This window comes from Amphiprion ocellaris, chromosome 19 (genome assembly GCF_022539595.1).
Source record: "Amphiprion ocellaris isolate individual 3 ecotype Okinawa chromosome 19, ASM2253959v1, whole genome shotgun sequence".
Classification (NCBI taxonomy): Eukaryota; Metazoa; Chordata; class Actinopteri; family Pomacentridae; genus Amphiprion; species Amphiprion ocellaris.
The window spans coordinates 20,902,107-20,929,272 of NC_072784.1; the positions used below are offsets into that span (position 1 = coordinate 20,902,107).

General features: G+C 41.5%; 1 protein-coding gene across 3 annotated transcripts; it reads right to left on the reverse strand.

The window, feature by feature from the left end:
* Positions 1-63: 63 nt before the first annotated feature.
* On the reverse strand, positions 64-25,408 carry camsap3 (calmodulin regulated spectrin-associated protein family, member 3). Of its 3 annotated transcripts, none has more exons than XM_023288617.3 (18): positions 24,902-25,408; positions 18,712-18,974; positions 11,971-12,111; positions 11,668-11,754; positions 10,387-10,419; positions 9,475-9,613; positions 9,241-9,380; positions 9,050-9,134; positions 8,910-8,952; positions 8,756-8,811; positions 8,431-8,467; positions 6,203-8,339; positions 5,964-6,088; positions 5,512-5,804; positions 5,297-5,390; positions 2,743-2,867; positions 2,528-2,646; positions 64-2,425 (listed from the first exon to the last, which is right to left on the reverse strand). In XM_023288617.3, the coding sequence occupies exons 1-18, from the start codon at positions 25,032-25,034 to the stop codon at positions 2,126-2,128; spliced, it is 4,350 nt and encodes a 1,449-aa protein (XP_023144385.2). In that variant the 5' UTR covers positions 25,035-25,408; the 3' UTR covers positions 64-2,125. The 3 variants fall into 3 exon arrangements, with proteins under 3 accessions (XP_023144385.2, XP_023144383.2, XP_023144384.2); XM_023288615.3 differs by having other exon boundaries at positions 8,431-8,503; XM_023288616.3 differs by lacking the exon at positions 10,387-10,419 and having other exon boundaries at positions 8,431-8,503; positions 24,902-25,407.
* Positions 25,409-27,166: the final 1,758 nt, after the last annotated feature.

Sequence of the window (27,166 nt, forward strand, 5' to 3'; positions counted from 1 at the left end):
ATTCTAACAACATAAACAATGCATATGGGAAAATAAACATGGGAATGAACAAACAGATGTGGATGATTTTAAAAGGATTTTATTTGTCTGGTCCAGTTGCCAGGGATAGTCAGTTTATGAAATGAACATACATAATGTGCTGGCACAGATTGGATAACAGAGGAGAAAGAAAACATAAATGTTATGACAATTTCTATGAAATGAATATGTGACATAACCATAACCAAAAAAAAGAGAAAAAAAATAGAACCTGAAACTAAACATCAAATGCGCCATCTAATTCAAAGCAAATAAATACAACTGAGGATGACGTCGGGATTTCTAGGGGAGAATTGCACAGAATCAAAATATGGTGTTTACTACCATAGACTAATCTTTACAAACACATAAATACAAACATCCACTAATTCATATGCACTCCTCCACACACGCTGCTGATCAATCATTGTCTTCTAATTGCTGCTCTCAACATTTTCATTTTCACATCTGTATTGGAATCTCATTCAAACAACACATTTCTTGGAGGCAGTCAGTGATTTGAAAGTAGACAGCTGCACCATGGCAGCTGCTGTAGTGCTAAAGACTGCAAAGGAAGAGTAGAGGACTAGTTTCCCACAGAGTTTGTCGTGACATTGACCTTATCAATCAGGCTTTCCGAATAACAAGGACACTGGCAAAAAAAGCAGTTTGGCATTTTACATTCCTCCAGTTGCACATGAAGGAGTCTCAAGAGACTGTGGGGTAGATGAGGGCTGTTACAGTCTGCAATGATCCTTCATCAAGAAACCTACTGTTTATATACCAGGACACACAAACAGGGAATAATATAACAGAAACAGACTCCTAGTGACCTAAAGGATTTATTAATCCCTAAACAAACGGTTTCGGCAATTTCAGCTGTTTGAGAAATTCTTTTCATTGTCATTCATTCATTCTCATCTCAAACATCCATCTCACTAATGCTTAAGCAGCAGGCTAGCTTATTCGTAGCTTACAAATGTCAACTTACTTTTTACAAATCAACCCCCCCCCCAAAAAAAATCAAAGTAATCAGCATTCAGTATATATTAAATCAGCATTGATTATCACTTTCACACAGAGCTGTATCCAAGTAATGATAAACATGATAAAGCCCTCCTTCATGGTTCCAGTATTTTCAAGACAAGCTCAGATAACATTTCATTTCAGCACATGTCAAAAATGAGAAAGCAAGAGGAAAAAGTCACATGAATTTCATTCTTCTTTCAGCTCTCAAAGGCTGAATCAATTTGTCCAGCAAAACATTTCAAAATAGTATAAAAAAACATCCAGATGTCTACAGCTGAAGGAAAGTTGAAGTGGAGCGGTGCACAAACTATGGGGCACAGGTAGTTTCTAGGTGTGCACTGACAACCCAGTAGCCACCACCAGTGCAGCCCACAGAAGCACCACCCACAATGGTATTTTCTGGCGCTAACCATTAAGTGAAAACACCCCTGAATGGAATGAGTGATTAGTGTGTGCCCTACATTCATATGAGAGCAGTGTTACCTGCTATTCATTTTCAGCTGAGATCTCCTGTCAGAACTGAGAGCTTGTCTCAGTAGACTAGAAAGAGTAAGCCCTGGAAGAAGAAAAGGCAGCAAAAGGAAAAGCAAGCAGAACTAAGAGGGGTGGGAACTACTTGTGCCCAAAATACTGTTGTGCGGGCAAAGGCAGTGTGGTTGTCCCCTCTTTTTCTTACCTAAGAGTCACACAAAGGACTCAGGCATGGCAGGGTAAGGCAAGGCATGAGGAGGCAAGGGAAACAGAATTCTTCATCCTGATAGAATAGGTTGCATTACATTTTACAATCTAGGTAGACCAGGCAGAGCCAGTCAGAGGCTCTGAAGAGACAAACTACTGTGGATGCATTGGCTGACTGAATGAGTGATTGGCCAGTTCTCTTGGCATGTAGTCGACTGGATTATTCCTGGTGTCCGGGCTGAAAAATGGCCAAAAACCTAATCAGTCATGCTGTCCGCTACTATTCCAACTGGATAATGGACAACCTCAAGTGCCATACTCGCCAAAGTAGAGGAAAATAAAAGTCAATTTGGGAGTTTATTCCCTGAATGCTAACATCACTACCCATGGTTTTAAGTCTTTATTTGGGGGTACCAAGCTTTTTTGGAGTTCCTGGGCGCTTTTGCCAAAAGTGGCCAGGGATGGTGAAGGCGTCAACACTCATGGACATTGTTTTGGACGGGATGACAGTGAACTGCTTGCGGTCAGAGCTGTACTTGTAAATGGACTCTACCATCTCAGGCGAGATGACGCGGGGTCCAATGCCAGTGAGACGTACCATCTCTTCAGTTTCAGGGTTCATGGTGTAAACTGCTCTGAACTGGCAGCTGGAGTCTCTGAAGAGGATGAGGAAGTGATTGGCAGTGCTCTTCTCCATTTCCTGAAGAAACGGACACAGAGAAAGAAAAGATCCAAGTCAGGTTGTCATGTTTGGGGTAGGATGGGGTGGGAGGTTGGACTCTGACACAGCAGGATGGCTTACCTCTACAATCTTGTTTTTCTGCGGTTCGTTGACCTTGCCAGCCAGGCAGCAGCGAGTGATAGCATTGTGGATGATGAACTTGTTGGACTTAAAGCTAGGCTCCTTGTATAGCTTTGGGCCTGCGAGACACAACATTTCCATATGCCAAACATCAAACAAAACAATGCTTACTGGGTCAATATTTATAATCTCTTACTGTGGGACATATCACTGACCTGTATATTCTGGGATTGAAGCAGGGGAGGAAATGGTGGAGCCATTTTCCCAGTCTTTCTCTCCATTCTGAGCACTCATTCGTCCTGGTGACATTAGCCGAGACCGGGAGGGGGAGTGTGAACGGCTAGAGAGAATCGAAAGTGTTACGTGAGAAAAGTGAGTTTATGGACCTTGAGGCTGTGTGTGTATGTTGTATGTTACATGCACATTTGCACCTGACAACACTGATAACAAGTACCACAGTACCTGTAGTAGGTATACACAAACACATAAACACAGTCACACATATTGACAACTCAGATATCAGTACTCTAAAAAGTAATTCTTCTTTGTTGTACTCCTGGAAATCACAGTTCAGTCACAAATAAATATATTAATATTATACTGATATATTGGCCAGCTCTACTATATTATGGCAAATTTTCAAACAAAGTCCATCCATCCATCCATCATCTATACACCGCTTAATCCTCACTAGGGTCGCGGGGGGGGCTGGAGCCTATCCCAGCTGACTCGGGCGAAGGCAGGGGACACCCTAGACAGGTCACCAGTCTGTCGCAGGGCTACATACAAAGACAAACAAGCACTCTCACATTCACACCTACGGGCAATTTAGAATGATCAATTAACCTCAGCATATTTTTGGACTGTGGGAGGAAGCCGGAGTACCCGGAGAAAACCCACGCATGCACAGGGAGAACATGCAAACTCCATGCAGAAAGATCCCGGGAAAGCCGGGACGCGAACCAGGGACCTTCTTGCTGCAAGGCGAAAGTGCTAACCACTACGCCACTGTGCAGCCCCCTTTCAAACAAAGTGTAAAGGATTTTTTTAAATTTCTCTGACACTTAAAAGTCTTTAAAAGTTTTAGGATGAATTACAGTACCAGTCAAAAGTTTTAGAACACCCCAATTTTTCCATTTTTTAAAATTGAAATTCAAGTAGTTCAAGTCCAATGAATAGCTTGAATGGTACAAAGATAAGTGGTGAACTGCCAGAGGTTAAAAAAAAGGGTACGGTTACCCAAAACTGAAAAATTATGTATATTTCAGAATTATACAAGAAGGCCTTTTTCAGGGAACAATAAATGGTTTAACAACTTAAAGCTGTTCTGCAGCAATGGAGGTTGATCAAGCCTTGAAAGTCGGTGCTACCAAATCCTACAGGTGTCCCAATGTTTCTTGATTACTCACAACCTCCTCTGCATAAAAATAGTGCTTGAACACATCGTGGCACCATATACCGAGAGCATTAGTATGGTACCAGTATGGTACTGCAGAAAGTAGTGTGTTGCTATAAAAATGGTGAGAAAAAGCCAATTAACAATAGAAGAGAGACAGACCAGCATAACACTTAAAAATGTCGTCTTTCCTACAGAGAAATTGTGAAGAAAGTCAAGGTGTCAGTGAATACAGTTTTCTTCACCATCAAAAGGCACTCAGCAACTGGTGGAAACTCTGACAGGAAGAGGTCTGGAAGACCCAAAGCGACAACAGAATCAGAAGACAAGTTTCTGAGAGTCAACAGCTTGGTGATAGGCAGCTCACAGGACAACAGCTTCAAGCACAGCTTAATAGTGGTCGTAGTAAGAACTCTCAGTTTCAACTGTGAAGAGAAGACTTGGGGTTGCAGGTTTGACAGGTCGAGTTGTAGCAAGAAAGCCATTGCAAAGACGTCAGAATAAGAAAAAGAGGCTTGCCTGGACCACGGAACAACACCAATGGACTACTGAAGACTGGAAGAAGGTATTATGGACTGATAAATCAAAATTTGAAATCTTTGGTTCATCATGCAGGATTTTTGTACACCATCGAGTAGCAGAAAGGATAGTTCCTCAGTGTGTGACATCAACTGTCAAACATGGAAGAAGCATGATGGTCTGGGGCTGTTTTGCTGGATCCAGGGTTGGTGACTTGTACAGAGTGAGAGGAACCCTGAACCAAAGCAGCTACCACAGCATTCTGCAGCACCATGCAGTATCCTCTGGTATGTTTGTAGTTGGTCAGGGGTTCATCCTACAGCAAGATAATGACCCAAAACACAAGTCCAAGCTATGCCAGAACTACCTTAGGAAAAAAAGAAGATGGTAAGCTTGAAAACATGAAGTGTCCAGCACATTCTCCAGACTTAAACCCCATGGAGCTGGTTTGAGATGAACAGGACAGAAGAGTGAAAGCAAAGCAACCTACAAGTGTCACACATTTATGGGAACTTCTGCAACAGAGTTGGGAAGAAATTTCTGAAGAATATTTGATTTCCTTTGTGGAAAAAATGCCACTAGTGTGTTCAGCTGTTATATCTGCCAAAGGTGGCTACTTTGATGAGTCTAAAGTTTAGAATACATTTTTGTTTCTGAATTGATTTTTTTACTTCATTCGTTTATTTGTTCTATGCTTTCATTTCAGAGTACAATGAGACATCTACATGTATAATTTTCAACAAAAAAAAAAGGAAAAATTGGGGCGTTCTAAAACTTTTGACTGGTAGTGTATGTGCCTCCCACTTTCCAAGCATTATTAAGAAAATGCACACCATCATCACTATGCATGTTACCTGGGAGACTTCCTGATAGTCAAGCCTCCAGTGTCATTAGCCATGGAGGACAGATTCATGGTTGAGTGGGAGTACACCTTGTTCAGCTTGGTGCCTACAAATGAGGAAAAGAGGAAAGGACAAACAAATGATAATGACATACCAAACACACTTCAGTGAAAGATAAGGATATACAAAGCCAGACAATTTTGATGGTAAAGGTCAGAACTATTTACCCATGAAACCCTTGACAGGGCTATGAGAGAGGACAGAGTCATCTCTGAACACAGTCTTGGGTCTCTGCTTCTTGACACCACGGACCGTGGTGGGTTTTTGCCTCAGCACCTTGTCCAAGTCTTCCATGATCTTCAGCTGTTGTCTCCTCTCATATTCCTGCCTAGTGAAGTCGCCTCTGCGTTGGGGAGTCCCCTCTGCTGACGGGGTGTGTGATGCTGGAGGGGTACCTGGGGTCTGAGGTCTGTCCTCACTCTTATTTCCCCAGCCTTCAATGATCATCCACTGGGGCTTGCTAAAAGCACAAGGTGTAAAATTTTGAGTACATGACATTTAAAAACAAATTATAATAACCAAAGAAAATTGAAGACTGACCAAATAAAATGAAAGACAGTCAGAGCTGCAATCTTAATTTGGTTATAAATACAGGTATTTAAAAGAAGATGAATCTTACTTTGATTCTTTTTCTTTCTCCTGCTCAAGTTTGCGTCTTTTCATTTCTTCTGCTCTCTTCTGTTGTTTTTCTAGTAAAGCTGCTCTCCGCTGGGCCATCTCATCCTCCGGTCGATCTTTGTCATCCTAATAACGAAGACAGAAAAAAACCATGAATGCACCCATCTTACAAAACCCCTTTTTAAAAAAAAAAAAAAAAAGGAGAAAAAAATGATCCATACAGTAATATAAGTCACCAACCTTGAAAAAGAAACCAACTCCAGCTTTTGCCTCTGGCTCTGTCCGGTCACTCATTGAGTCAGAGAAAGCGTCTGGCATTTGGTCATCCTCTTCCCCATCTCCTCGCAAGGCAGACAGTGAGATCTCTATCAGGCTACTGCGTTTGCCATTTAACATTCCTGCAGGGGCATCACTCTCAAAGGAGCACTCTGATGGAGCACCAGAGCTGGAGCCCCCTCCTGCAAGCCCTTCCTTCTTAGCCAAAGGACCATGCAATGGCCCGACCTCAAGGTCCATGCTAAATATACTATGTCCGTCATTTGAGCCAACCTCTGACAGGGTGTCATCTGCAACAGGACGGGGAGTTGGAATAGGAGTAGATATAGGTGCTGGTGCAGGGGTCAGTGTAGGCGTGGGGACAGGAGTCGGTCCCGATGAGCGCAGCTCATCTAGGCTCTCAGAGTCACCAATAGAGAATGAGGAGGAGGTCTGGACTTGGGATTGCCAGGGATTTACACGGCGAAGATGGGGGATGCGGTCCACATTTTGAGGTGGATTAAGAACCCTCGACAGGGTTGGAACCTTAATGTCCAATGGACGACTATGTTTTGGACTTTTAGGAGGTACAGATTGGGCTCTTCGATGAACATGAGGAGATTTTGGAGGAGTGGTATGGTTTGTGATTTTGCGGGATGGTGAAGGAGAGGAGGAGGCTGAATTCAAGTCTCGCGTGGATTCTCGAGACAGGCGTGCAGGAGGAGGGGCTGTGGTGGAGGTCTTAGGGCTGGCTGGAATAACCCAGGATTTGTTGCTGGAAGCTACGGCTTTTTTCTTGATTAGCTGGTTCTGCTGCTCAGTCAGCCGCTGCATGTCACTTTGCAGAGAGCTAAGCGCTGCAGTCAGCTTGGACACAGCATTGTTATAATCCCCTAGAGGAGCTACCATTTTCTCACCAGGTGTCCCTGAGGGCTTCTCTCCTGGTGTGCCTGCTTTTTCTTTGGACAGACCGACTCCTTTGTTGAGTCCAAGTTCTCTCTTAACATTACCCTCATCTTCCACTGAGGGCCGCTGTTCATCTTGTTCCTGCTGCTCTTCTTCCTCCATTCGAGCTAGTCTTTCTTCCAGTGTCAAGCGAGACAGGTCTTCTTCTGTGGATGAGGTGCTGACCTGGCCACCTCCTCCTTTCCCCTCACCTTCATCATCACGCTGCTCCTTCTTTAACTGTAGAAAGGCACTCTTCCCTAGCCTTTGCCGATGCTTTGCAAAAATGGCTTCAATGCGTTTCTTCTGAGCTTCAATAGCTTTGCGCTTTTCTTCAAGCCGAGCCCCCAGCTCAGACATATCATTATTGAGCTGTGGGCTCTTGCTGGGGCTTTCTTCAGACTTCTGTGCCCATGTAGTCATCTGCGCAGAAGATGGGTCGCTGGCTTTTGGAGAGTCAGTAATCTGTTTCTTTTTGCGTTCTGCAAAGCTGGTCATCTTCACACCACTATCAGCTCCCTCTTTACCATGGCCTCTAGCAGACTGTGCACCAGCGGCAGGCGTGGTTGGGGTGGAGTGGGCCTTAGGCAGGTCTTCTGATGCATCTGAATCCACGCTGCCGTCTCTTAAGACTGAGTCATCATCTCGTGAACATTCAGAGGTGTTTCTGGTACGAGCGGGCTCTCTGGACTCTCCCATAGGCCGATACATCATTCCTGAGCGTGATGGAGCAGAGCAGCTAATGGGGGCCAAGTTGCTGTTATATCTAGAACTAGCAGGGTCATCAGGAGAGTGGAGGTAGAAGCCATCAGGAGCACCATCAGGGTGTAAACGAGGTTCCATCTTGCTTTCGTTGTGAATAATTTGGAGAGCCTCTTCAATGGTAGGCAGTTCTCCTGTTTCACTTGTCCCAAGGCCGTTCTCAGCTGCCAGCCTTGAAACACTCGGAGTCTGGGTGGACCATGATGCCCTCTGTGGACCGTTGGGTCCAGGGGCTTTGCTAAGCAAATGGCTGAGGTCTTCAGGTGGGGTGTAGGTCACTCGAGTCATGTTTTGGCCTGCTGGGTTGAGTTGATCTGAGCTCACAGAGCGAGTTATCACAGGGTTGCCCATCACAATGTCCACATCGCTGTCCAAGCCAAAAGGAATGCTAAAGGATACTGCTGACAAGGGCCGGCTAAGAAAGAAAAAAAATGAGCGTGTATGAGTACAATTTAAAAAAAGTTTTAAAGACAGTGTTTAAATGTTAGTGCATATATGGGTTCTACCTGAGAGGTTTCTTGCTCCATGTCTTTCCAACTCCTTCTATATGAGACATTGAGGTAGACTGAGTCAAAGATCCTGAGTACAATGGGACACACACAGACATGTAAAGGCATGCAAACCACACAGGGATGCACAAATCAAACAAACAATAGACCAATGAAAGGAAAAATGTGTACAAAAAGTTCAAAATATCCATAAAAACAAGAAAACAGAATAGTACAAAACACAACTAAAAGACACACAAGGATTGAGGGAAATAGGTGAACAAGACTGTAAAATGCTTCTGTAAACTCATGTTATGATAGCACGGCACAGTCCCAATCTTACCTGATGCAGGGGAGGAAATTGGGAGGAAAGGCTTCTTGAAGATAGAGGGAGAGGTACTGTAAGGTGAGAAAATAAAATTACAATTGAAGTGTTTAATTCAAACAATATGTCAGACAACTGCAAGAACAAAATCACACTCCAAAATCTTCTTTACCTGCTCCCACTCAAGCCACTTGGTGTTACTGGTACAGACCCATCTGACAAAGAAGAAATCCCCAATCAGACGATGTAACAGGAATTAAACATTTCTATTAAGATCACAATATTTAAGGGCCACAATTTGGTAATGCCTACCTAGCGTGTCTATTGGCTGAACAAATTCTGGCCTTCGTACTTCAAACCAGCTAAGCAGTTCTGACAGGAAGCTCAGCAAATTGAGCTAAACAAATCAAACGGAATAAATGAGACATGGAAAAAACAATGCAGTACATCGTATTTTGTTATTGTGCAATGAAAGTGATTAATCATCCGTGATGTGAAAGTACCTGAAGCTCCTGTGGTGTGTAAAGCATGTCCTCCAGTGCCAAGTGACAGCAGCTCTTCAGACAGCTGTCACAGAATTCACGGATGAACTGTAGGTTATACAGACTGTCTGGCACAGACATGGAATCCTTCATACAAACATCTTAAAGAGAGGGAAACAAGTGTTAAACTGCCATAATCAACACACATATTAAGATGCTATTCATACAATAAATGGTGACAATGTTTGTTTGTACCTTCAAGTCTCAGCAGGCTAGGGCAATAGTAATGTATGATGGCAGCGATGGCACAACCACTGGAAAGGTCTTTTAATTCATTTACTACTGGAAAGATGGGCTTTATCTTGGATTGGATTTTATCCTTCCTGTAGCGGAGCTATTTAAAAAAGCAAACAACAAAAAAACTAGTAAAACAATCAAATAATGCAGTGTGACCCTAATAGTACTTTTATATATTTCATATATTAGTAAATATTCTCATTGTAATCATCAAAGTCAAGGTTTTTAAGTATACATATGCAGTGATACACAGGAGAAAATGCTGAAACTCAAAGCTAGTATGAATGTAACAAGACAAATAAAGGTCATGCCTAGGCCATGTGAAAAGGAGAATGCATAGGTGAACCAACTGTAGATGCAAAGAATGTGAGTGAATTAGAACAGAAAGAAGGAAGGTTTTGTCAAGAGAAAATGGGTCAAGCGATGGTCTCAGGAGGCAAATAGAAAAAAGAACCAGGTACAACTGCAGTACACAGACAAACAGCCCACTGTCAGCAGGGCCCAGCTGACTAGAAGCCTATCTCTGTTAACCCCCATAGCCATTCATGAACACACACACAACTCTGTCACACACCAGAGAAACCAGTTGTACATGGCGGTTTCAAAGGCCTGCTTGAATACAGACAGTGACTCATGCACCACTCATGTGTTCACAAACAATGCATTTTGAGCCCGTGTCCTGCGCCACTATCACAATTATGCTGTTAGGCAAAATTTAATGTAGATTAGGATATGATGCATGACGCATTCTCACACCAGCTTATGGGGATAAAACACACCTGACCATCAGGTATTTGCTGATAAATTTGATGAAGACACTGGAGGGATGGAGGGACAGGGGGAGGAAGCAGAGGAAAGGAAAGAACTTACAGGAACAAGTTTCCAGTACCAGCGAGTAGGACACTGTCAGAGGAGAGAAGGGACACAAAATACAGAAAGAGAGGGAAATGGAGAACAGGAGTACAAAGAGAGGTATTAAGCCTACAGTGGAAGATCGAGACAAACAGGAGAAAGGGTTGTGATGACAATCCTTTCTTGAAATGGAATGACAACCTTGTCACAGCAACGACGCTGCTCTTGTATTCAATATGTCAAACAGTACTTCTTAACCTTGTGGAGTACGAGTCAGAAAAGGACTGCAATTGCAGAAAATGCAATAGTATGAGATAAATGAGGACCCTTTCTTCCCTCCACAGCACAGTCCTGTAGGGGTCCAACAAGGCTGCAATTATTTTTAAGTCCATTTTGGATCAGACTCAATCCAGCCATATAACAACTGGACTGAACCATAATTAAATACAGGCCAGGAGCTACTGATGGTGAGCAAAGACCAAGGCTAGGTTATGTTCACTTGTGTTTCTGTATTCTCAGACCAAGTGCATAGCTGAGGATAACACTCACACCTTTCCTAAAGCTTCCATACTTTGTGCAGAGCTGGCACAGTGGAGACACCTTCATTTATTTTGATTATTCAAACATCCAGAAAAGATGTGACATGACTTTTACGACATACACAGGTCTTTTCAAATTTGCAGAGAAGGAAAGAAACCATTCAGTGTAAATACATTAATCAACCTACATTAACTGTTTGCACAACATAAACAGTATTGCTGACATTTCTGCCACTGAAGCACCAATAAGCATCAGCTCTCTGTTCGGTCTACTAGTCAATATGAGGTAAGAGATATGAATATTTAGGCTGTTGTATATTCTGTATTGTGGAATTCAGATGCTTCATGGAAATGGACTTTTATTTCCAGAGACCTCAGACACTCTTCCTCGATTTCAACAGCGGTGGCTTTTAAAGGGGATCAGAGCTGCACATGTGACTGATCACTACTGAAGCTCACCCCGACTCCACCTGATGATTCAGTATTCTTCCTACCATTACTCCCCACAGAGCCTCGCTAAAATGTTGCACAATGCTCTACCTACTCCAGCTGGTTTGCAACAACAACTGTGGTTACCAAAATCGCTGGTCACACCCATTTTTGTTTGTGCCAGGGGATTTTGCTTGCATTTGCATCTGTGTCCTGTTTCAGGAAAATGGAGCCCAGAGTGCATAATCCCACACGGATTATGATGTGTCTTTGGATATAATAGTGTGTAACAACAAATAAAAATACTTTGAATTTATAATGCTGTACTCACAGTGGGTTGAACAGGTTGGGGCTCTGTAATGGCCTGAGACGAGTCACTCTCGGCTCCTTCAGTTTGTTCTCTCAGCTTCTGGTTTAACTGAGTAAATGGTATGATGACAAAACAGTTTTCAGACAGCAAAACATACACAAACGTAATAAGACATGGTCAATTAAAAGAATTACAATATCTTAATTTCTGGAGTTAAATATGCACTAAGTGACCTACAACAGAGTCCGAACAATGAGTCATTTCTGACAGAACACAAGATGTGTGCTTCAAACAGGCATTGTTTCTTTCTGGCCTGACGCTTACCCCTTTAACCCAATGAAGCAGAGCATCCTCCCACTTAGAAACTCCACCCAGTAGCTCAGCAGAGCCACACGTCTTCACTGCAGTCACCGTCTCCATGGCTCCCACGACCATCAAAGCATCTATCACTGCCAGGTGAGCACTCTGCACCAGTCACATGGGAGAAAAAAAAAAGGCAGCTGAGGGTCATAGAGCTCGGAAAGCATTAATCAATTATAGCTTACACAATAATGTTGGACACTAACATTTGTACTGCTCTAGCAGGGCACTGCTTACTGCAGAACAGATATCTCCTCTATCTGCTGCATCATTACCATTTGTTTACCTTCAGCATCCTCTAGAGGTCACCAGAAGCCAGCTGTGAGTCAGCAGAAACTGACAAGTTCTCAGCAGACAGGCACATCAGTAGATGTGGGTGAACTTTGGACTCATGTTTGTACACTCATTAACTCATTAAATAGGCAACGAACCCGTAATATGATAACGTGTGTGCAAGGACTGTCATTCCTCAGCTGCATTCCCTTTATTTGCCTTCCATTCAGCTGCTTCCTTTCATTTTTCTGCAGTGAATATTTCTGTGACTCATGGGAAAGAGACTGCAGGATAAAATGAGGTGCTGTAACTAGATCACCAGGACAATAACAAAGAACACCATTCTCTAGAAGAAACAGGTGTTTGTGGCTCAATGTATTTTTGTTTGTTTGACAAAATGATTGACAGAAAATTTACATCAGACGCAGCTTTTCTTCCCACAGAAGTAAAAACATTCCTACCTACACACAATTAACATTCCCAAGCACTTCTATCCAACATACATTTCCTCATACCTAGAAGACCATTATAGAGCCCTTTCTAAAAGCCAGAGCCCATTAAAATGCACCGCCAACATTCTCAGCTCAGTCAAAGCGAGCGCCTTAACTCTATAAACCTGTTAGGTCATTAGATGTTGTGCTTTGTTTGTGCCATGAGGCTACAACCAACAGTACTTTGACTCATTCACAGGTCAGACATTTAGATATTTGACTAATTTGATATGCATTTAGTTCAATGACAAAAATCCCAAATTAATTCTTGGTTTTCGGTCTTCTCTTCCAGTTTTCCATTGTTTGCATTAAGTTGATCAGAGCTGGAAAATAAAGTTCTCTCCAGTGTCAAAAACCTTCTACAGAACCATTGCTCATTAACAAAGTCAGTACAGTAGGATTAGGAAACAAGTTATAGAAACAAGACTAAAGATGAAAATTATTTGCCCAAGAGATTAATCTGTAAACAACTCCTCCTTCTTACTAACTTCAATTAATTTATGATCTTGCAATCTTTGTGTCATTTATATTAGTCTCTTTAAGTTTCTTTTAGTTGCCGTTCAACATCAGTAATGGGGCCTCATTCCCTTCACTATTGGCTAACTGCAACAAGCTCCTTGTTAAAATAATTCTGAGAGGACAGGCAGGTCACAAACAACACATTCCTGTCATGGGGCCACTCCTTCAGTCTCCAATTTTGAGCTTAATCTGTGTAAATCAGTGCCTGTTCCCTTTTACTACTTACAAATTCCACCTTAGAGGCCAGACATTCTTATTCCAACCTCTTATGTAGTGCCTGATGGGTCCTGGTGGCAGTCCAGCTGCGTGCATGAGCCCTGTCTACATGTCTGCCTACTCAACCCTGATGTAAAGTGCTGACCTGGGCAGACCCACTGCTGGGGCGGGCATGCCGGGCTATGCCAGCAAAGGCTTGTCAGATAGTATTGGGACAAGCTCTCTCGATGTGCTACAGCCAGTCACTTGGAGCAGTGTGGCCCTGACTGGCCTGCCCTCCAAACATTGTTGCCAGCACTCTCGTTGCTGCTCATGTGTCTGTGGGACATGACTTGTCTTTTCAGAGCAATTGTATGTAGCACAGATGGGGACAAATGGCATAAGACAGGGAATACGGCTGAGGCACTGAAAGAACTAAACATGTTTAGGACTATCACACGTTCACTGTTTCAGTGCACTATTACTTAGCACTGATAACTGAAACATAGTAGACCTTTACATTAATATATTAACTTCTATATTGTGATTATATGAGAATATGCTATTGTTGCTTTACAAAATTCCACAATAATCCTTAGCAACATTAAGCTATTTTATTTTTTCATTTGCGATGAATTCTGTCTGATGTGAAGAGAAAAAAATGATCAGTTATTTTTACATGCGATATTACAATTTTTTTGCCACACTGTAATATCAACTCGCAGGATACAGGTACCTAATTTAATGCAGTCCAGTGTGCAGATTATAGCTCTGCCACACAGTCTACTTTTCCAGCTTATAATGACCATTTTTTTATTACAATTTGTCAATACAACTTCAGACGATTACAAGTAAGGGTGTTGTGAGGGTTTTTAACAAAAGTTTTTAATACTCTTACCCCTTCATATTTGTCAATGGAGTGAGCAGAACGCTAAAAACACAACTCAAAATGAAGCAGTTCAATTCAACACTATGGCAAACTGCCTAAAGTCAAAGTTTATGGTTGTTGCACTGGATTGTATATATGGTTGTACCAAATAAAGTAGCCACTGAGTGTATATTAATATTGAAAATACCATTTAATATTGATTGCACCCATTTTGTTATCATGTCTCTTTTGACAACTCAGATGCGACTAAATTCTTCCAGTAGCTCCAACACTCCATATGAAAACAAAAAGTGATTTAAGGTAGTATGACATTTTTGCATTTAGCCACAAAGTGTAATTATAGGTTGGAACTATTGCCACAGTATGAAAGGAGACAAGAAGACTGAGAGGAAAAGAGGGACTGAATGACAGACCAAGTGACACTGGCCACCTCTGTTGTCATGCCGTACAGTAATTATTCAGTGGAGAGAGTTGAGGGTAATTCATGACAAAAAGTGCAGAATGGAAGGGGAAGAAGGAGGGGGGTGTTTCTAGTGGATTTCCCGTCACAGACCCAGGAGAGCTCGCTAAGCTAAATCACAAGTCTCCCTAATGAGAGGAAAGAGAGGAGCAACTCGAACACACAGCTCAGAGCCTGCCAGATCACCATAACAACCAACCAGCTGACCCACAATGCATCACAGTACAAGCCTGACTGCAGCACTGCTCTGTGCTCCTGGCTTAGCCCCGGCTCTCTGCTTGGAAACGTTCAACACCCCTCAAACCGATGTGACAGAACAGACAAAAATTAATACCATATCAATTAACCCATTAACATTACATTTTTTTGGCCTTATTTGACAAATCTGCTTGCATAATTGTGTCAACAACTCAGAAAAACAAAGAATGCAAAGGCATCTTGTTGATCATTAAGTGAGATTATTATGAGAGCAAAATCTGATTATGTCTGAAATATGACTTAACCCCCATCCCCCTACACTGCCTGGTGCCTGTTGACTGGGGGACAAACGGGGGGATCAGGCAGGCCTGGGGCCCAGCAGGGGATTTTGGAAAGGAGGTTATATGAACACTGATATGTATTGGAACTGTGCGCTTCAGAAATGAAAATCAGTGTATGATAGCTGTACACCAAATTCGTCTATCATTCAGATAAGATAAGTTAAATTACTGCTGTGCATTAGTTTTCAATCAGCAAAGGTCCAACGCAGAACAATTGGTGTAAGATGATGGTTAGCGTTTCTGATAGTCTGCCACTTCTATTTGCAGCTAAGCTCCTGACTGAAGCTCACTTGACCAGAAACCTGCCAACACAGCAGTATGATTTAAGACCAAGTGTCACTGCCTCTCCAAAACCAACAGGGGACCAGGAAGAGGGTTAGCTGCATTATGGCTACATGACTTGCTTTGCCACTGTGGGAACCAACGTTTAACCCTGTCTCTAACATAATCAATACCAGTATGCTTGAAATTAATCATAACGATTGCATTCTAGCCTCAACATTAACAAATGTAGCCAATTAGTTTGACGTTGAGGCATGTTTGTGAATGGTGGGTCAGTAGTCATCTCTAGCGTGTCATCCAATCATGGATGATGACGTTCAGTCTGCATGGTAGATTATCTCTAATCTTCAAAGATCTCTATCCTCAATCTGAGGAGTGATGGGGGCTGGGCCACCAGCACAAATACAGTTACCAGTAAAACACACGCATATATAGGAAGTCAAGGGTGGAGGCTGCAGGAGGCCCTGAACCCTATTCCAAAGATGCTGAACAATGCGCTGTCAACAAAGCCTCTCTTCAAAGATGATTCTAACCTGCATACATAGCTGGTGCTAGCTTGGATTGCAGGAGAAGTGCCATTAACCTATTGTTGAAGAACTCCATACCCTTTCAACACTATCTGAAAGTGCTGCAAATGAACTGGCCTAGACTTAAATACAAATCAATCTACTTACAATGTGTTTAGGTTAAAAGTATGTGGGGGTGTTGCTGAAAATATCACAATATAGTTTCATGTTGGACACAGAGTTTCTTATTGTTAGTACTATGTATAGACACATCCAGCATCCACGGGTCTATAAGAAGCCACAAATAGATTATTTTTTATTTTTTTCATTTTAGAGACTCAACTCCATTGAAACACAATTCAAAGGCAAATGGGAGTCAGGATTCATGCCATCTATTTTTCTCCTAAATATTTTTCAATCTGTTAACTGAGGAATTTCAAGGTCTAAAAGCAAGGGCAAACAGCAAACACTTCTTCATTCAGTAGCAGCAGCGTAGAGTTTGATGAAGAGAATGAATACTCTCAAAGAGTTCTGTATGTTTTAGGTTAGCTACAATGTGTCTCTTTTTGCCCTACTTTGATCACAGCACCAATTTTGTAGTTTCACAAACAGCAGGTCACTGGTGCTCCACACTTACAGTAATACAAGCCAAGTAAGTGCCAGCATCTTTCTGGGTTAGGATGAAATCACATCCCCGGATTTACACAAGACAAATTTCACAATGATCATCAAGCAACAGCAGTGATATAGGATGTGTGACGTACCAATAACACAATAACAAGCTGTTAGCAATGCATGGCTGGGCAAATTAATTGGCAACAGTGTTCAAATGTTGGCGACAAGCATGACTCAACATGTTTTTCTGCACAAGCACTATATGTTATCCTCTTGTCCGTCACAAATATGTGAAGCTTTAACATACATCAGTCCTGCAGCAGATTGCTGCTGCAGCAGCAAAGCCTTTTACTGGCCAAGACTCACATTGATGCTACATCCTTCTAATGCTGCAGCATGACCCACTTTCTTAGCTTGCCACACTGTAGCTGCAGTGCCAGTCAATGGCAAACAAGCTCAAAGAGCAGCCAAGCAGCAACTGGAAGGCTCATATACCAAAACATCAAATACAGCATTAACAGTAGCAGCCAAAATAAGAGTTTAGTGATTAGGATTTACCACTGAGATGAACCATGGTTTGACCTGGAACCATCATCCAGAGCTAAGATGCACTCACAGAATGCAAACAGAGAAATTTATGTACATAACCTTTACAGGAACATCCCGCATGGATGACTTATGTCATTAGGCCGTTAGTTTCTGGCGTTGTAGCAATGATGATGAGAAAATTGTAGTCATTATTGCTGTCATAGAAATTTTTAATGTCCATGTCGTAGTGTGAGATAGTGCATGTGCTAGTGCAGGTGGTAATTGTTAGAAATCCTGCAAGAGCAAGTGGGTGTAGGGTTTAGAATAACTGTAACTCTTAGCAAGAGAAGCACACGATATACAATAAACACTTGGTAATAGTAAACGGAAAGGAAACTCCCATTAAAACGAGCACTGTCTTACCACTACTGCTAATGATCACACAATTTCTGTATTTTTTTAGCTTCGAAACTGTCACAGATGCAAGAACACATAGTCAAGCATGCAACTGAGCTCATCATTACAGTAGTGTATCAGCAGTGTAGTACCTGCTGCAGTGACCAGCAGACAGCAGCTGTGCAACAAATGGCATTCACCTAAATACACCATTTTCCCAACAAATCCCTGTAGAGTCCCTGCTTAGCTTTCGAAAGCAGACAGTATGAGCATGAACCAAGATGGCTGGGAAATTGCAGTTGTTTGCCATTTTGTGGGAAGGACAATAATCTGTATAATGTGAGGATTTAAGGGAATACGTCCAAATTGAGTTATGGTGTAATGTTGTGTCAGCTAAGACAGAAAAGCAGTATATATTCCATTCGATATAAGAGCATCTGTTTGCAAGGTTTTCAGACTGAAGAACTATATTTTGTCTGCATGAGATGGAAAAAAAGAGAGAAAGATCTATTGTCAAGGTCTGAGAGGACAAACCTGTTTCTCCTGATTTAACTCACTGAGCCAGCCCAGAGTACTGTCTCCACACACAGTATCTAAAGTTTCACCAGAACTGCTTAGCCATTGTTCTGATCTGGACCATCTATTGTATCTAGATTCACTCTGTGTCTCACACCCTGAAAGTAAAGTAGTCATCCCTTGTGTCACCATGACGGCCCTAGTCCTTGCAGCTGGATCCACTCATTCTCTGGGATCAGCTCGGGCAGCACAGGGGGGTGGAGACAGGGCTGAATGAGAGGGGGTCTTTTTGATGTCCTTTAATCCCTACAATCAAAGCATAAACATGCCCCTATACTAAGAACCGAGTGAACTTGACCACTCCTGGTTCTCTAAAGACTCTTAGACAGCAATGATTCTGTTCCACAGCAGGAGACATGTACCCCTCAGGGTAACACACAAACATTAATAAAAAAGAAGAAGAAACTGTTCTCATAACCTTTTTTTTTGACATTACCATTTTGATGGGTTTATGGTGGAGGTCTGCATCAGTTACTGCTCTGTCCTGGTCTTTGGCGACTACGCCTCTCTGAGTGAGGAGCTGCAGCAGGGCAACATTGTCTTTGGGCTGTGCCTCGGCTCCATTGCCTCCCAGTAACAGGCTGTAGGTGCGACAGTACAGTTCTGAGGACTGCAGGAGGCGCGTGACTGGTGGTTTAAGATGCTCTTGTTCATACTGGTCACAGTAGAAGGGGTCACGCAGCTCTGCAGGGACATTTTCTAGTGAAAGAAAACACACAGACATGGTTAAACAAGTTCCTACAGTAGCTCTATTAAAGAACTATGCGCAACAATATGACTAAAGAGACACATTAGAATAGTAATTTCCGTCATTACCATTTACCTCATTTATTCAATAAAAGATTATCATAAACATGCTCTATTGTTTCTGGCATGGAAACCTGCCTTCTGCCAGGTTTAGCGGCAGATTAAGACAGCTGGTGTATACTATAGAGCTATAATCACTAGTGAGTAAAGCAGAGCAAGCATCAAGGTCAGTGGGGCATGATGAGCTCAGAGGTTGGCATCTGGAAATTACAAGATTCTCTGCCACTTGTTTCTTCCCTCTTTTTAGGCCATTTCAACCATTGTCATTCAAAGCTCAGTGGAAATGTCCCTTTAAGAACTATACAGATGATATACAGTATAGATCAGTACTGGAAATCAGAAACCTGACAGGAACACTCACCTTCCCAGACATTAAAAGCAAACAGAAAATTAATTCTGTTTTACCTCAGAGGAGGCGTAGGAAAGCAGTATGTAGGATTACCAGTGACGAAAAGAAGATTGTTTAAGAATCTGTTCAGACTGGTCTTTCTGTAAATATGACTAACACATTATCCTGGATAAACATTATTCCATAAACACACACTTGGCACACCCTCTTTAAAACTGGTTTCTCTGCAACCACACCAAACCAGGAGCAAGCCTAATAGTCCATGTCTGTGTGCAAACACATACATGAACTAGCGCCTTGCCATTTTAAAAGGCCCTAAGGAAAAATAATTGACAACCTGAAATATCAGCAGTTTGTCTGAAACAAGAAGGGAGAAACTTTAAAGTAATGTGTGTTTATGAGAGCCTAACATTGTGCTTTACATACAAACAAAGAGGTTATTACAAGGGAGGTGTCCTTACACTCTTGTATTATTATGTAGTCATGTAATGGATCCATTGACATCAGCCACTGAAACAAAACAGTTTGCATTGACAATGCCCTGTTCTCTGTCACACTCGCTCCATGATGACTATAGCTGCCACACAATATTGTCAGTCACACCACACGCCACGTTTCATTTTGTTGTAAATAATCTCCTGTGTGCCGAAAGTACAATGTCCACATTACTGCTGTAAACATCGTCTTAGGTACACATAACTGTATAGTGCATATAAAAGAAAAAAAAGTCCCACAGTGATGTGTTCAGAAAAAACGCATAGAAAAACTCCCCAGGAGGCAAAGCAGGATGCAAATACCACAACTCAGTGAGATGAGCCCGATGGATATCAGCATGATTTCCCTATGAGGCAGTCTGGCCAAGAATGGTGACTTTGTGTGTAACATATCAGAAATAAACTGGGAATAAATTTTGAGGGTACGAATCCATACACAGGCGGGCCAAAGTATACACACACTCACAATAGCAATTTTCATTTAATAATGCACGCACCAAATGGTAAAAATAAAACAGTAGCACGCTCATTTAAAGGCTTGTGTGAAACTGAGCCCAACAAAAAAGAAATGTGACGCCACCATAATGTTGACATCAATACACCTCCAGGGAAATATTTAGAATAAAAACACATGCGCATTTGCATAAACTGGAGCAACCACCTCTCTGTCACTTTCACAGGCCACGGGGTCAGTGTTTATCTACTGGTTTGAGTAAGAAGGCAAAAGTCAAATGTGTGCAAAGTTTACGATATTACCACATCATCATAGTGGGTGAGCTGGACGGTCCCTCTGTAAGTGGAGAAGTTAAGAATCAAGAACAGAAGCAATTTACCATCTTGATGGAAGAGATTTTGACCAAGAGGCTTAATCCTTTACTCCTGCAGGAGGTCTGTGCTGTAGCTGACTCAGTTCTCTTACCTCCGTAAATAAGAGGAAAGCCAACTGAAGTGTCACTTTTTTGTCATCCTTATACCAAGACAAGCGGAGAAACACCACAACACCATTTCAGTGATGAATTGGTATGTAAAATACTAGAATGGGCAAAGCAATAGTCAGCTCAGCTGAGTTAACAAATATCTGTACTGATGGGCACTGTGTCCTTCTCCTTCATTGACTGATTGAGCTAGCACGCTGGTCATGCCACAGACAATACCACACGTCTGACAGTAATCAACAGACAATGAGCAACGCAAACTCATGCAAAGTCTGGTTGAAATTAGCCAGCATTTACACATAGCCAGTTACTTTAGCAGAATAACATTAGACCAGACCCCACTGCCTACCCCTACTTTACAAGTGGAACAATCAGCACTGAATTTCAAGAAGGTTGTCACAGTAACAATGCACATTGAATAGCTTTGTCTCTATTGGCATGGCACAGCAGTTGGCAAAACCTGCGAGATTTGACAGTCTAAACTGTCAGACTTCTTGGTGGAACCTTTCAGGACCGCTGGCACACCTTAAATAATTTAGAAGAGCTCAGATACGTAGAAGTGTGCACGGTAAGCATACAAGCAGGAAGCTCAGATGACAAGATTTGATGTTGAGGCATCAATCAATCCACACATGCTAATCACAATCTTGCTCCATGACTTATTTTTCTCTTACTGTGCCTCTTCTGGAGAACACTTTGCAAAATTAATAACTGAGCATTAAATCCTACTTGCAAAACTGAGCTATAAACATTCTCATCATGTGGTGGGAAGGATCAAACACGGATCATTATCCGCTCTCACATCTAGAACAAAGCAGGTATTGTTTTGTTGCCCCAAAACTAGCTGTGGTGAAAGGGGCTATGATAACATCCTACCCTGCACGTGACCCCTAGTTCTGAGAAAAATGCTAATGCCAACATAACTAATAAACTACAGCTTAGACGTCATTGGCAAGACATGGAGGTATTAGCTTTGTCTACATGGTAAGACTGTGCTATTTGACAGCGTTTATCAGATTGTGTATATAAGGTATTTTTCATCCTCTGACTTGCAGAAATCTGGTTAGTTACAAAAAAGAGAAATATACATGCATGCATAATGCTCATGTATTTGATCAATCAAGAAACACAAACAAGTGACTTCAATTTCCATGTGAATTCACAGGTCCACTTACAATAAACATGCCACCCCTAACAGCCCTGTGTATCCTGTATCACATCAACACAGGCAGCACTCTGCTATAGCACAGTAGCCTTAAATTACATTAAAGGGCCAGTGTAAACACAAGGACATCCTATAGACAGAAAGTGTGATCACATTATGGGCATTTACAGGCTAACAGGACAACAGTGGGGGACCGGGTGAGTATTTTTCTTGCAGATATGTCCTCAACTTAGACACCAAGGTCCAAACAAACGTGTGTGACCTGTTCTTAAGATTATTTGGACCTTTGATATTTCTGTGTGATGTGGCAATTGGCTTTCTAACGGTAAAGTATCAAACTATCTTGAAGCATGCTGCATAACTCCATAACTGTGATAAAGGGTTTGTCAAAATCTTAAGGAGGTTCATATGGTACACCAATAGGACTTTCTACCTTTTGAGTAAACACTAATAGTAAACCAACATCCTCCACAGGTACTTGTCTCTTATTGACTCACCATAGCTCCAATGACTGGAAGAGGATGAGTAATCAACACTATTGCCAAGTGAAGTTAGAATGCTAAAGATGAACCAAATGAAGAACACTGAAGCTTTCATACAGACTGTTTTGTAAGACATAGTTAAGCTATTTACAGATGAATCACAAATACATTCAACTAAACAGGGTGAACTGAAAGAACTGAAGTCATATACACGTAGACATGTATACACATTCATAGACAAGTTCTTATGAACTTGTCAGTTCATAAGAACAGGTTTCTCCCCAGCCTAAACTTGTAAATCAAGAGTGGTCTCATTCCAATGTAAAAGCACACGCTGGCTTGAGTCACCCTTAAATGATCTGTCAAGTCATCTGTCACACTAACTTCAAAGGCAGATCATAATTTGCAACCTTGACTAACCACTTTGCTACACCTTGTTTGAAAACACTAGACATAAGTTACATGGCGTGGCATTATGAAAGATCATAGACTGTCTTTTACATCTTTTATATATAGAACATATGCATATTCAAAATGCAGAAAACCAGGATTAACTAAATCCAGTATATTGTATGAATATATGATGATGGGATTTTACATTGTTTTTTTAACATTGTTAACAGGAAACTGAAAATATTATCAAATATAGGAATTATGGGCTTTATGTGACACCCATTACTCGAGTGAGGAGATGTGCAGATGGCTTCTTCTCATTTCCATTCAAACAGGGCTGGTCCTGAAACATGCCTTTTTCATGCTACATAGGTATTTGAACTCAAGCCTATAAGCAGAATATTGTGACTGTACATGGACTTATTTTATGGACGCTTATATTAGACCAGAGATCTTTTTAATTTTTTTGTATTTTATGTCACAGGGAGTTTACCAGTTTCTTTTAAAAGAAATACTGTAGCCTCTTTTAGTCTAGTCTCTTTAACATTCCTCTATCAACATAAAGACCTGAGAGACAGAAACAATGTGGTCCATGTAAAAGTAAATTTTGTACCAAAAAGACCACCTATTGTCATCATTAGGTTAATTGTCCGAGGAGAAATTGGGACCAGATGACCCCGTCTGACTCTCTTCCTCTACCTTTCTGAGTTTCTGGGAAGGGACAGATGATGTCAGCTTGTCTTTGCAGGAAGCTATCAACAAGGCCATGGAGCTGATTAGGACAACACATCATCACTGCTGTTGTCATGTTCCTGCAGCTTCGCATGGAGTGACTTTGACCCTAGGGTGTGGTTGAGGTGCTAAACAGAGCACACATAGGCAGCAGCAGCCTGGAGTCCTGGACCCAAGGCTTGCCTGGGATTGTGTAACGCATGTCTTGTTGTTTAAGTACAACAGAGTTCACATCACACCCTTTTCAAGCAAAACTGACTGAAGCCTATGTCTGAAACATTGGCCATTAACTTATGCACATCTCATGAATTGAATTTGCTTTCATGTTGTTGTTGTTTGTTTTTTTGTTTGTTTTTTTCTTGTGTCCTGTGTTTTAGTAAGTGCACCCAAAGACTATTTTGAAAACAATGACCTACCATTACAATGCTGTGTGTACTGCTGTGTAAATAAAGCTAAACTGAAGAGAAAAGGTTTCTCCTTTGTAAGATCTAATCTTTACCAGTTAATGCTTTAAACAAAGAGACTAGAAGTTATCACCTCAGGGTCAAAGCTGAGAGCTGCCTCAAGAAATCTAAACATAACCAAGTCTTCTGATAAGGATGCTCTGAAATTATTAGAATTTTGCATCATAGGGGCTGAATGGTTTCTCACAAACGGCTATTGAATTTTGCTGACTAAGGACACTGGAAGAAAATCACTGATAAATTACGATGGCACAGGAGTGTGTAGTACATTCACTCAGTGCACAATGCTTTGGATCCACATTATATGCCTGGTGTTCACTCTGGCTACTGGGGGCTGTCATCGTCCCTGAGAGGAGGAATGATCCTGAAAAACATATACGCCTCATGTGCCATGTCTGTGTAACCGGATTAAAAACATACCCAGCAGCCTGCAGTTTTCAGACTGAAGCCTTGTGGCTGGAAATACGACGAAAAAAAAAAGGTTAGCGTGATAAGGCCTATAGGAGGAGGCCCGTTTCTCTGACACATACCTCCAAAATGTGACCACCCATTGAGTGAGAACAAATGACATGTGTCAGAGTCCGAAAAATGCAAACAGCGCATGGTTCCCTCTTTTCATATGCGGCTCTTTGTGCTGGAAATTTGCTGAACACACTGCAGTTCCCACTACATGCATGTGCTTTTCGCTACACTGCTGGGCAGAATATAAACACACTGCTGGACAACAAAAGGATAGTAATCTTAATGCAACCTCCGTGAGTAACATTTTAACTGGGCAGGCCCCGCCGCCTGAACTGAAACCTACCTGCACTGCCGTACGACTTTGCCAACAGCCATCCGACACTTGCGCATATTTTTGATTTAGTGCAGTCATACAAATCCAATGGCTTTATGTCTGGGACCACAAAAGTCTTCCTCATGGTAGGGGAGTCCACCATAGCGAGTCTGTAACAAAATGGGACGCGGTGCTGGCAAAAAAAAGGGGATAAAATACAATATAAGAAATATTCACGCTATCATTCTTTTTCTGTTCCACTCGACCGGGTCTGGGAATACGGATGTGGTTCAGGGTTTTGTCGGGAAAATATCCGCCCGGGAGCTGCTTCCAAACCGGCTAATGTCCTTTCCTGCGTAGTTTTGGAGACGAAATTCCTGCTTCAATGATGCCTCACGACCAGCTGAAGCCCCCGACCCGCCGGGCTGTTACAGAAAACCGGACAATTCCCCTCGTTTTTGCCCTTCTTCGTCCGCATTGCTGTGTTGTCACTACACTGTACGCAGCTCCACTTTAGTCCCGCCGATGACTGACTACCAGGTGCTCCATACTGGCAGCGCTCACTCAGCGCGCCGTCCAATAGGAGCCGAGCCTGATCTGTGGGGGCGGGACCTCCCTGTGAACGCAGACAGCAGGTAGAGGTGTGGTATGACTTTTGCTACAGGTGCATGTGCTGGCACACAGGTGAACGCCTGAGGGGGCACCTTTTCACTGGGAGAGTCAAATATCTAAAAAGTAGGAATATCACTATGTCGCCTGCAGTAGGTCTACTCTTATGAATTTAGTCTTTTAAGCACTGTGTTATCACTCTAGCAATTATCATTTTCCACTACTGTGTTTGTATATTCTTTTCATATATGTAAATATCAGTATATTCTTTTTTTAAATTAATATTATTTATATTTGTATTTATCTATTTATTTTCCTCTTCCTCTTCCTACAGTTATTTTATTCTTCTCTTTCCTTATTTCTAGGATGACACCAACAGCTAAATCCAAATTCCTTGTATGTTGTGTACGTACTTGGCCATTAAAGCTGATTCTGATTCAGATTCTGATAAGAATACACTATATTAATCTCCAGGGAAATTATTTTGCCAAGTTCTGGTGAAAACAAAATTACACAACATGAGAAAATGCCACTCCTTGCAGAAAAATGATAAGATCTAAAAGTGATGTATAACTGAAAATAAAATGACATACACTGAAGCAAAACTACACTAGTAAAGGTAATACTGGCAATGATAATGAGGCAGTAAAGTAATATCACACTTGATAGTGGAGATTTTTCATAGAACTGAAATATTGTATCTGAAAAAAATCATTTTGCACATTACATTGACATGTTGTACATGATAATGAAATATTGCACATGAAATCAAAACATTGCATATCAAAATGGAATATTACACACAGAATTGAAGAAGATCTGTGGTTCGCGTCCCGGCCTTGGCCTGGGATCTTTCTGCATTGAGTTTGCATGTTCTCTCTGTGTTTCCGTAGGTTTTCTCCAGAACCCTTCACATTCACACATTACAGTGTAGAAGATGATGCTGGCCACCACAGAATGGTGAAACATCTGCACTGTGGTTCTGCAGACATTGACAGTATTATACTCACTGTTATATTGTTCAAACCACATCGTGATGCTGGCCTCTCTTACACTCCTCTAGCATTTTGTGGCAGGACAAGCAGCAACTTTATTATTCTTTTTTACACTCTCAAAAAAAGGTCCTGTTCCCACCACTTAATTAAAAACATAAATACTAGATTTATTATTTAAGATACTGATTTAGATAAACCCTGCAGACACCTTTTGATGGGTTTGGTTGACTGTAATATTGGTAATTCCAGTAACTTAATAATAATGTGTGCATTAGTTGATTAAAAATTGAATTCAAGTTGAAGTAGCTCATGAAATTCACCTGACAATCTATTTTTTTCACCTTAAGTTCAGGATTTCACAAAAATTCCTCTAAAGCAATACTTTTTTGGAAATATTTAGAATTATGATATGACCATTTGTGTTGTAGCAGTATTTATTAGTCAAATTTGGCCATCCTACCCTTCAGTTTAGCAATTTAAATTTGTGTTTTTATCCTTTTCAGATTTAAATATCTGGTATTGATAGACAACAGAGTTCAAAACAAACAAACAAAAATATTACAGATAACTTTGTTGTTGAATCAATTAATTTATTAAAAGCTACTACATGAACAAAAACATTTTTTAAAAAAACTACCCAAACAAATCTAATTAGAGCAAGTTTTATACCTTCCATCTTTGTCAGCTTAAC

Bases quoted from the DNA above. Each gene is read 5' to 3' on its own strand.
- camsap3 (XM_023288615.3), bottom strand. From the start codon at position 25,034: ATGGTGGACTCCCCTACCATGAGGAAGACTTTTGTGGTCCCAGACATA. The intron at 10,420-11,667 runs GTGAGTACAGCA...CTCCTCTGACAG, and splicing joins CCCAACCTGTTCAACCCACT to TGTCCTACTCGCTGGTACTG. The intron at 8,504-8,755 runs GTAAGATTGGGA...CATTGTACTCAG, and splicing joins AATTTCCTCCCCTGCATCAG to GATCTTTGACTCAGTCTACC.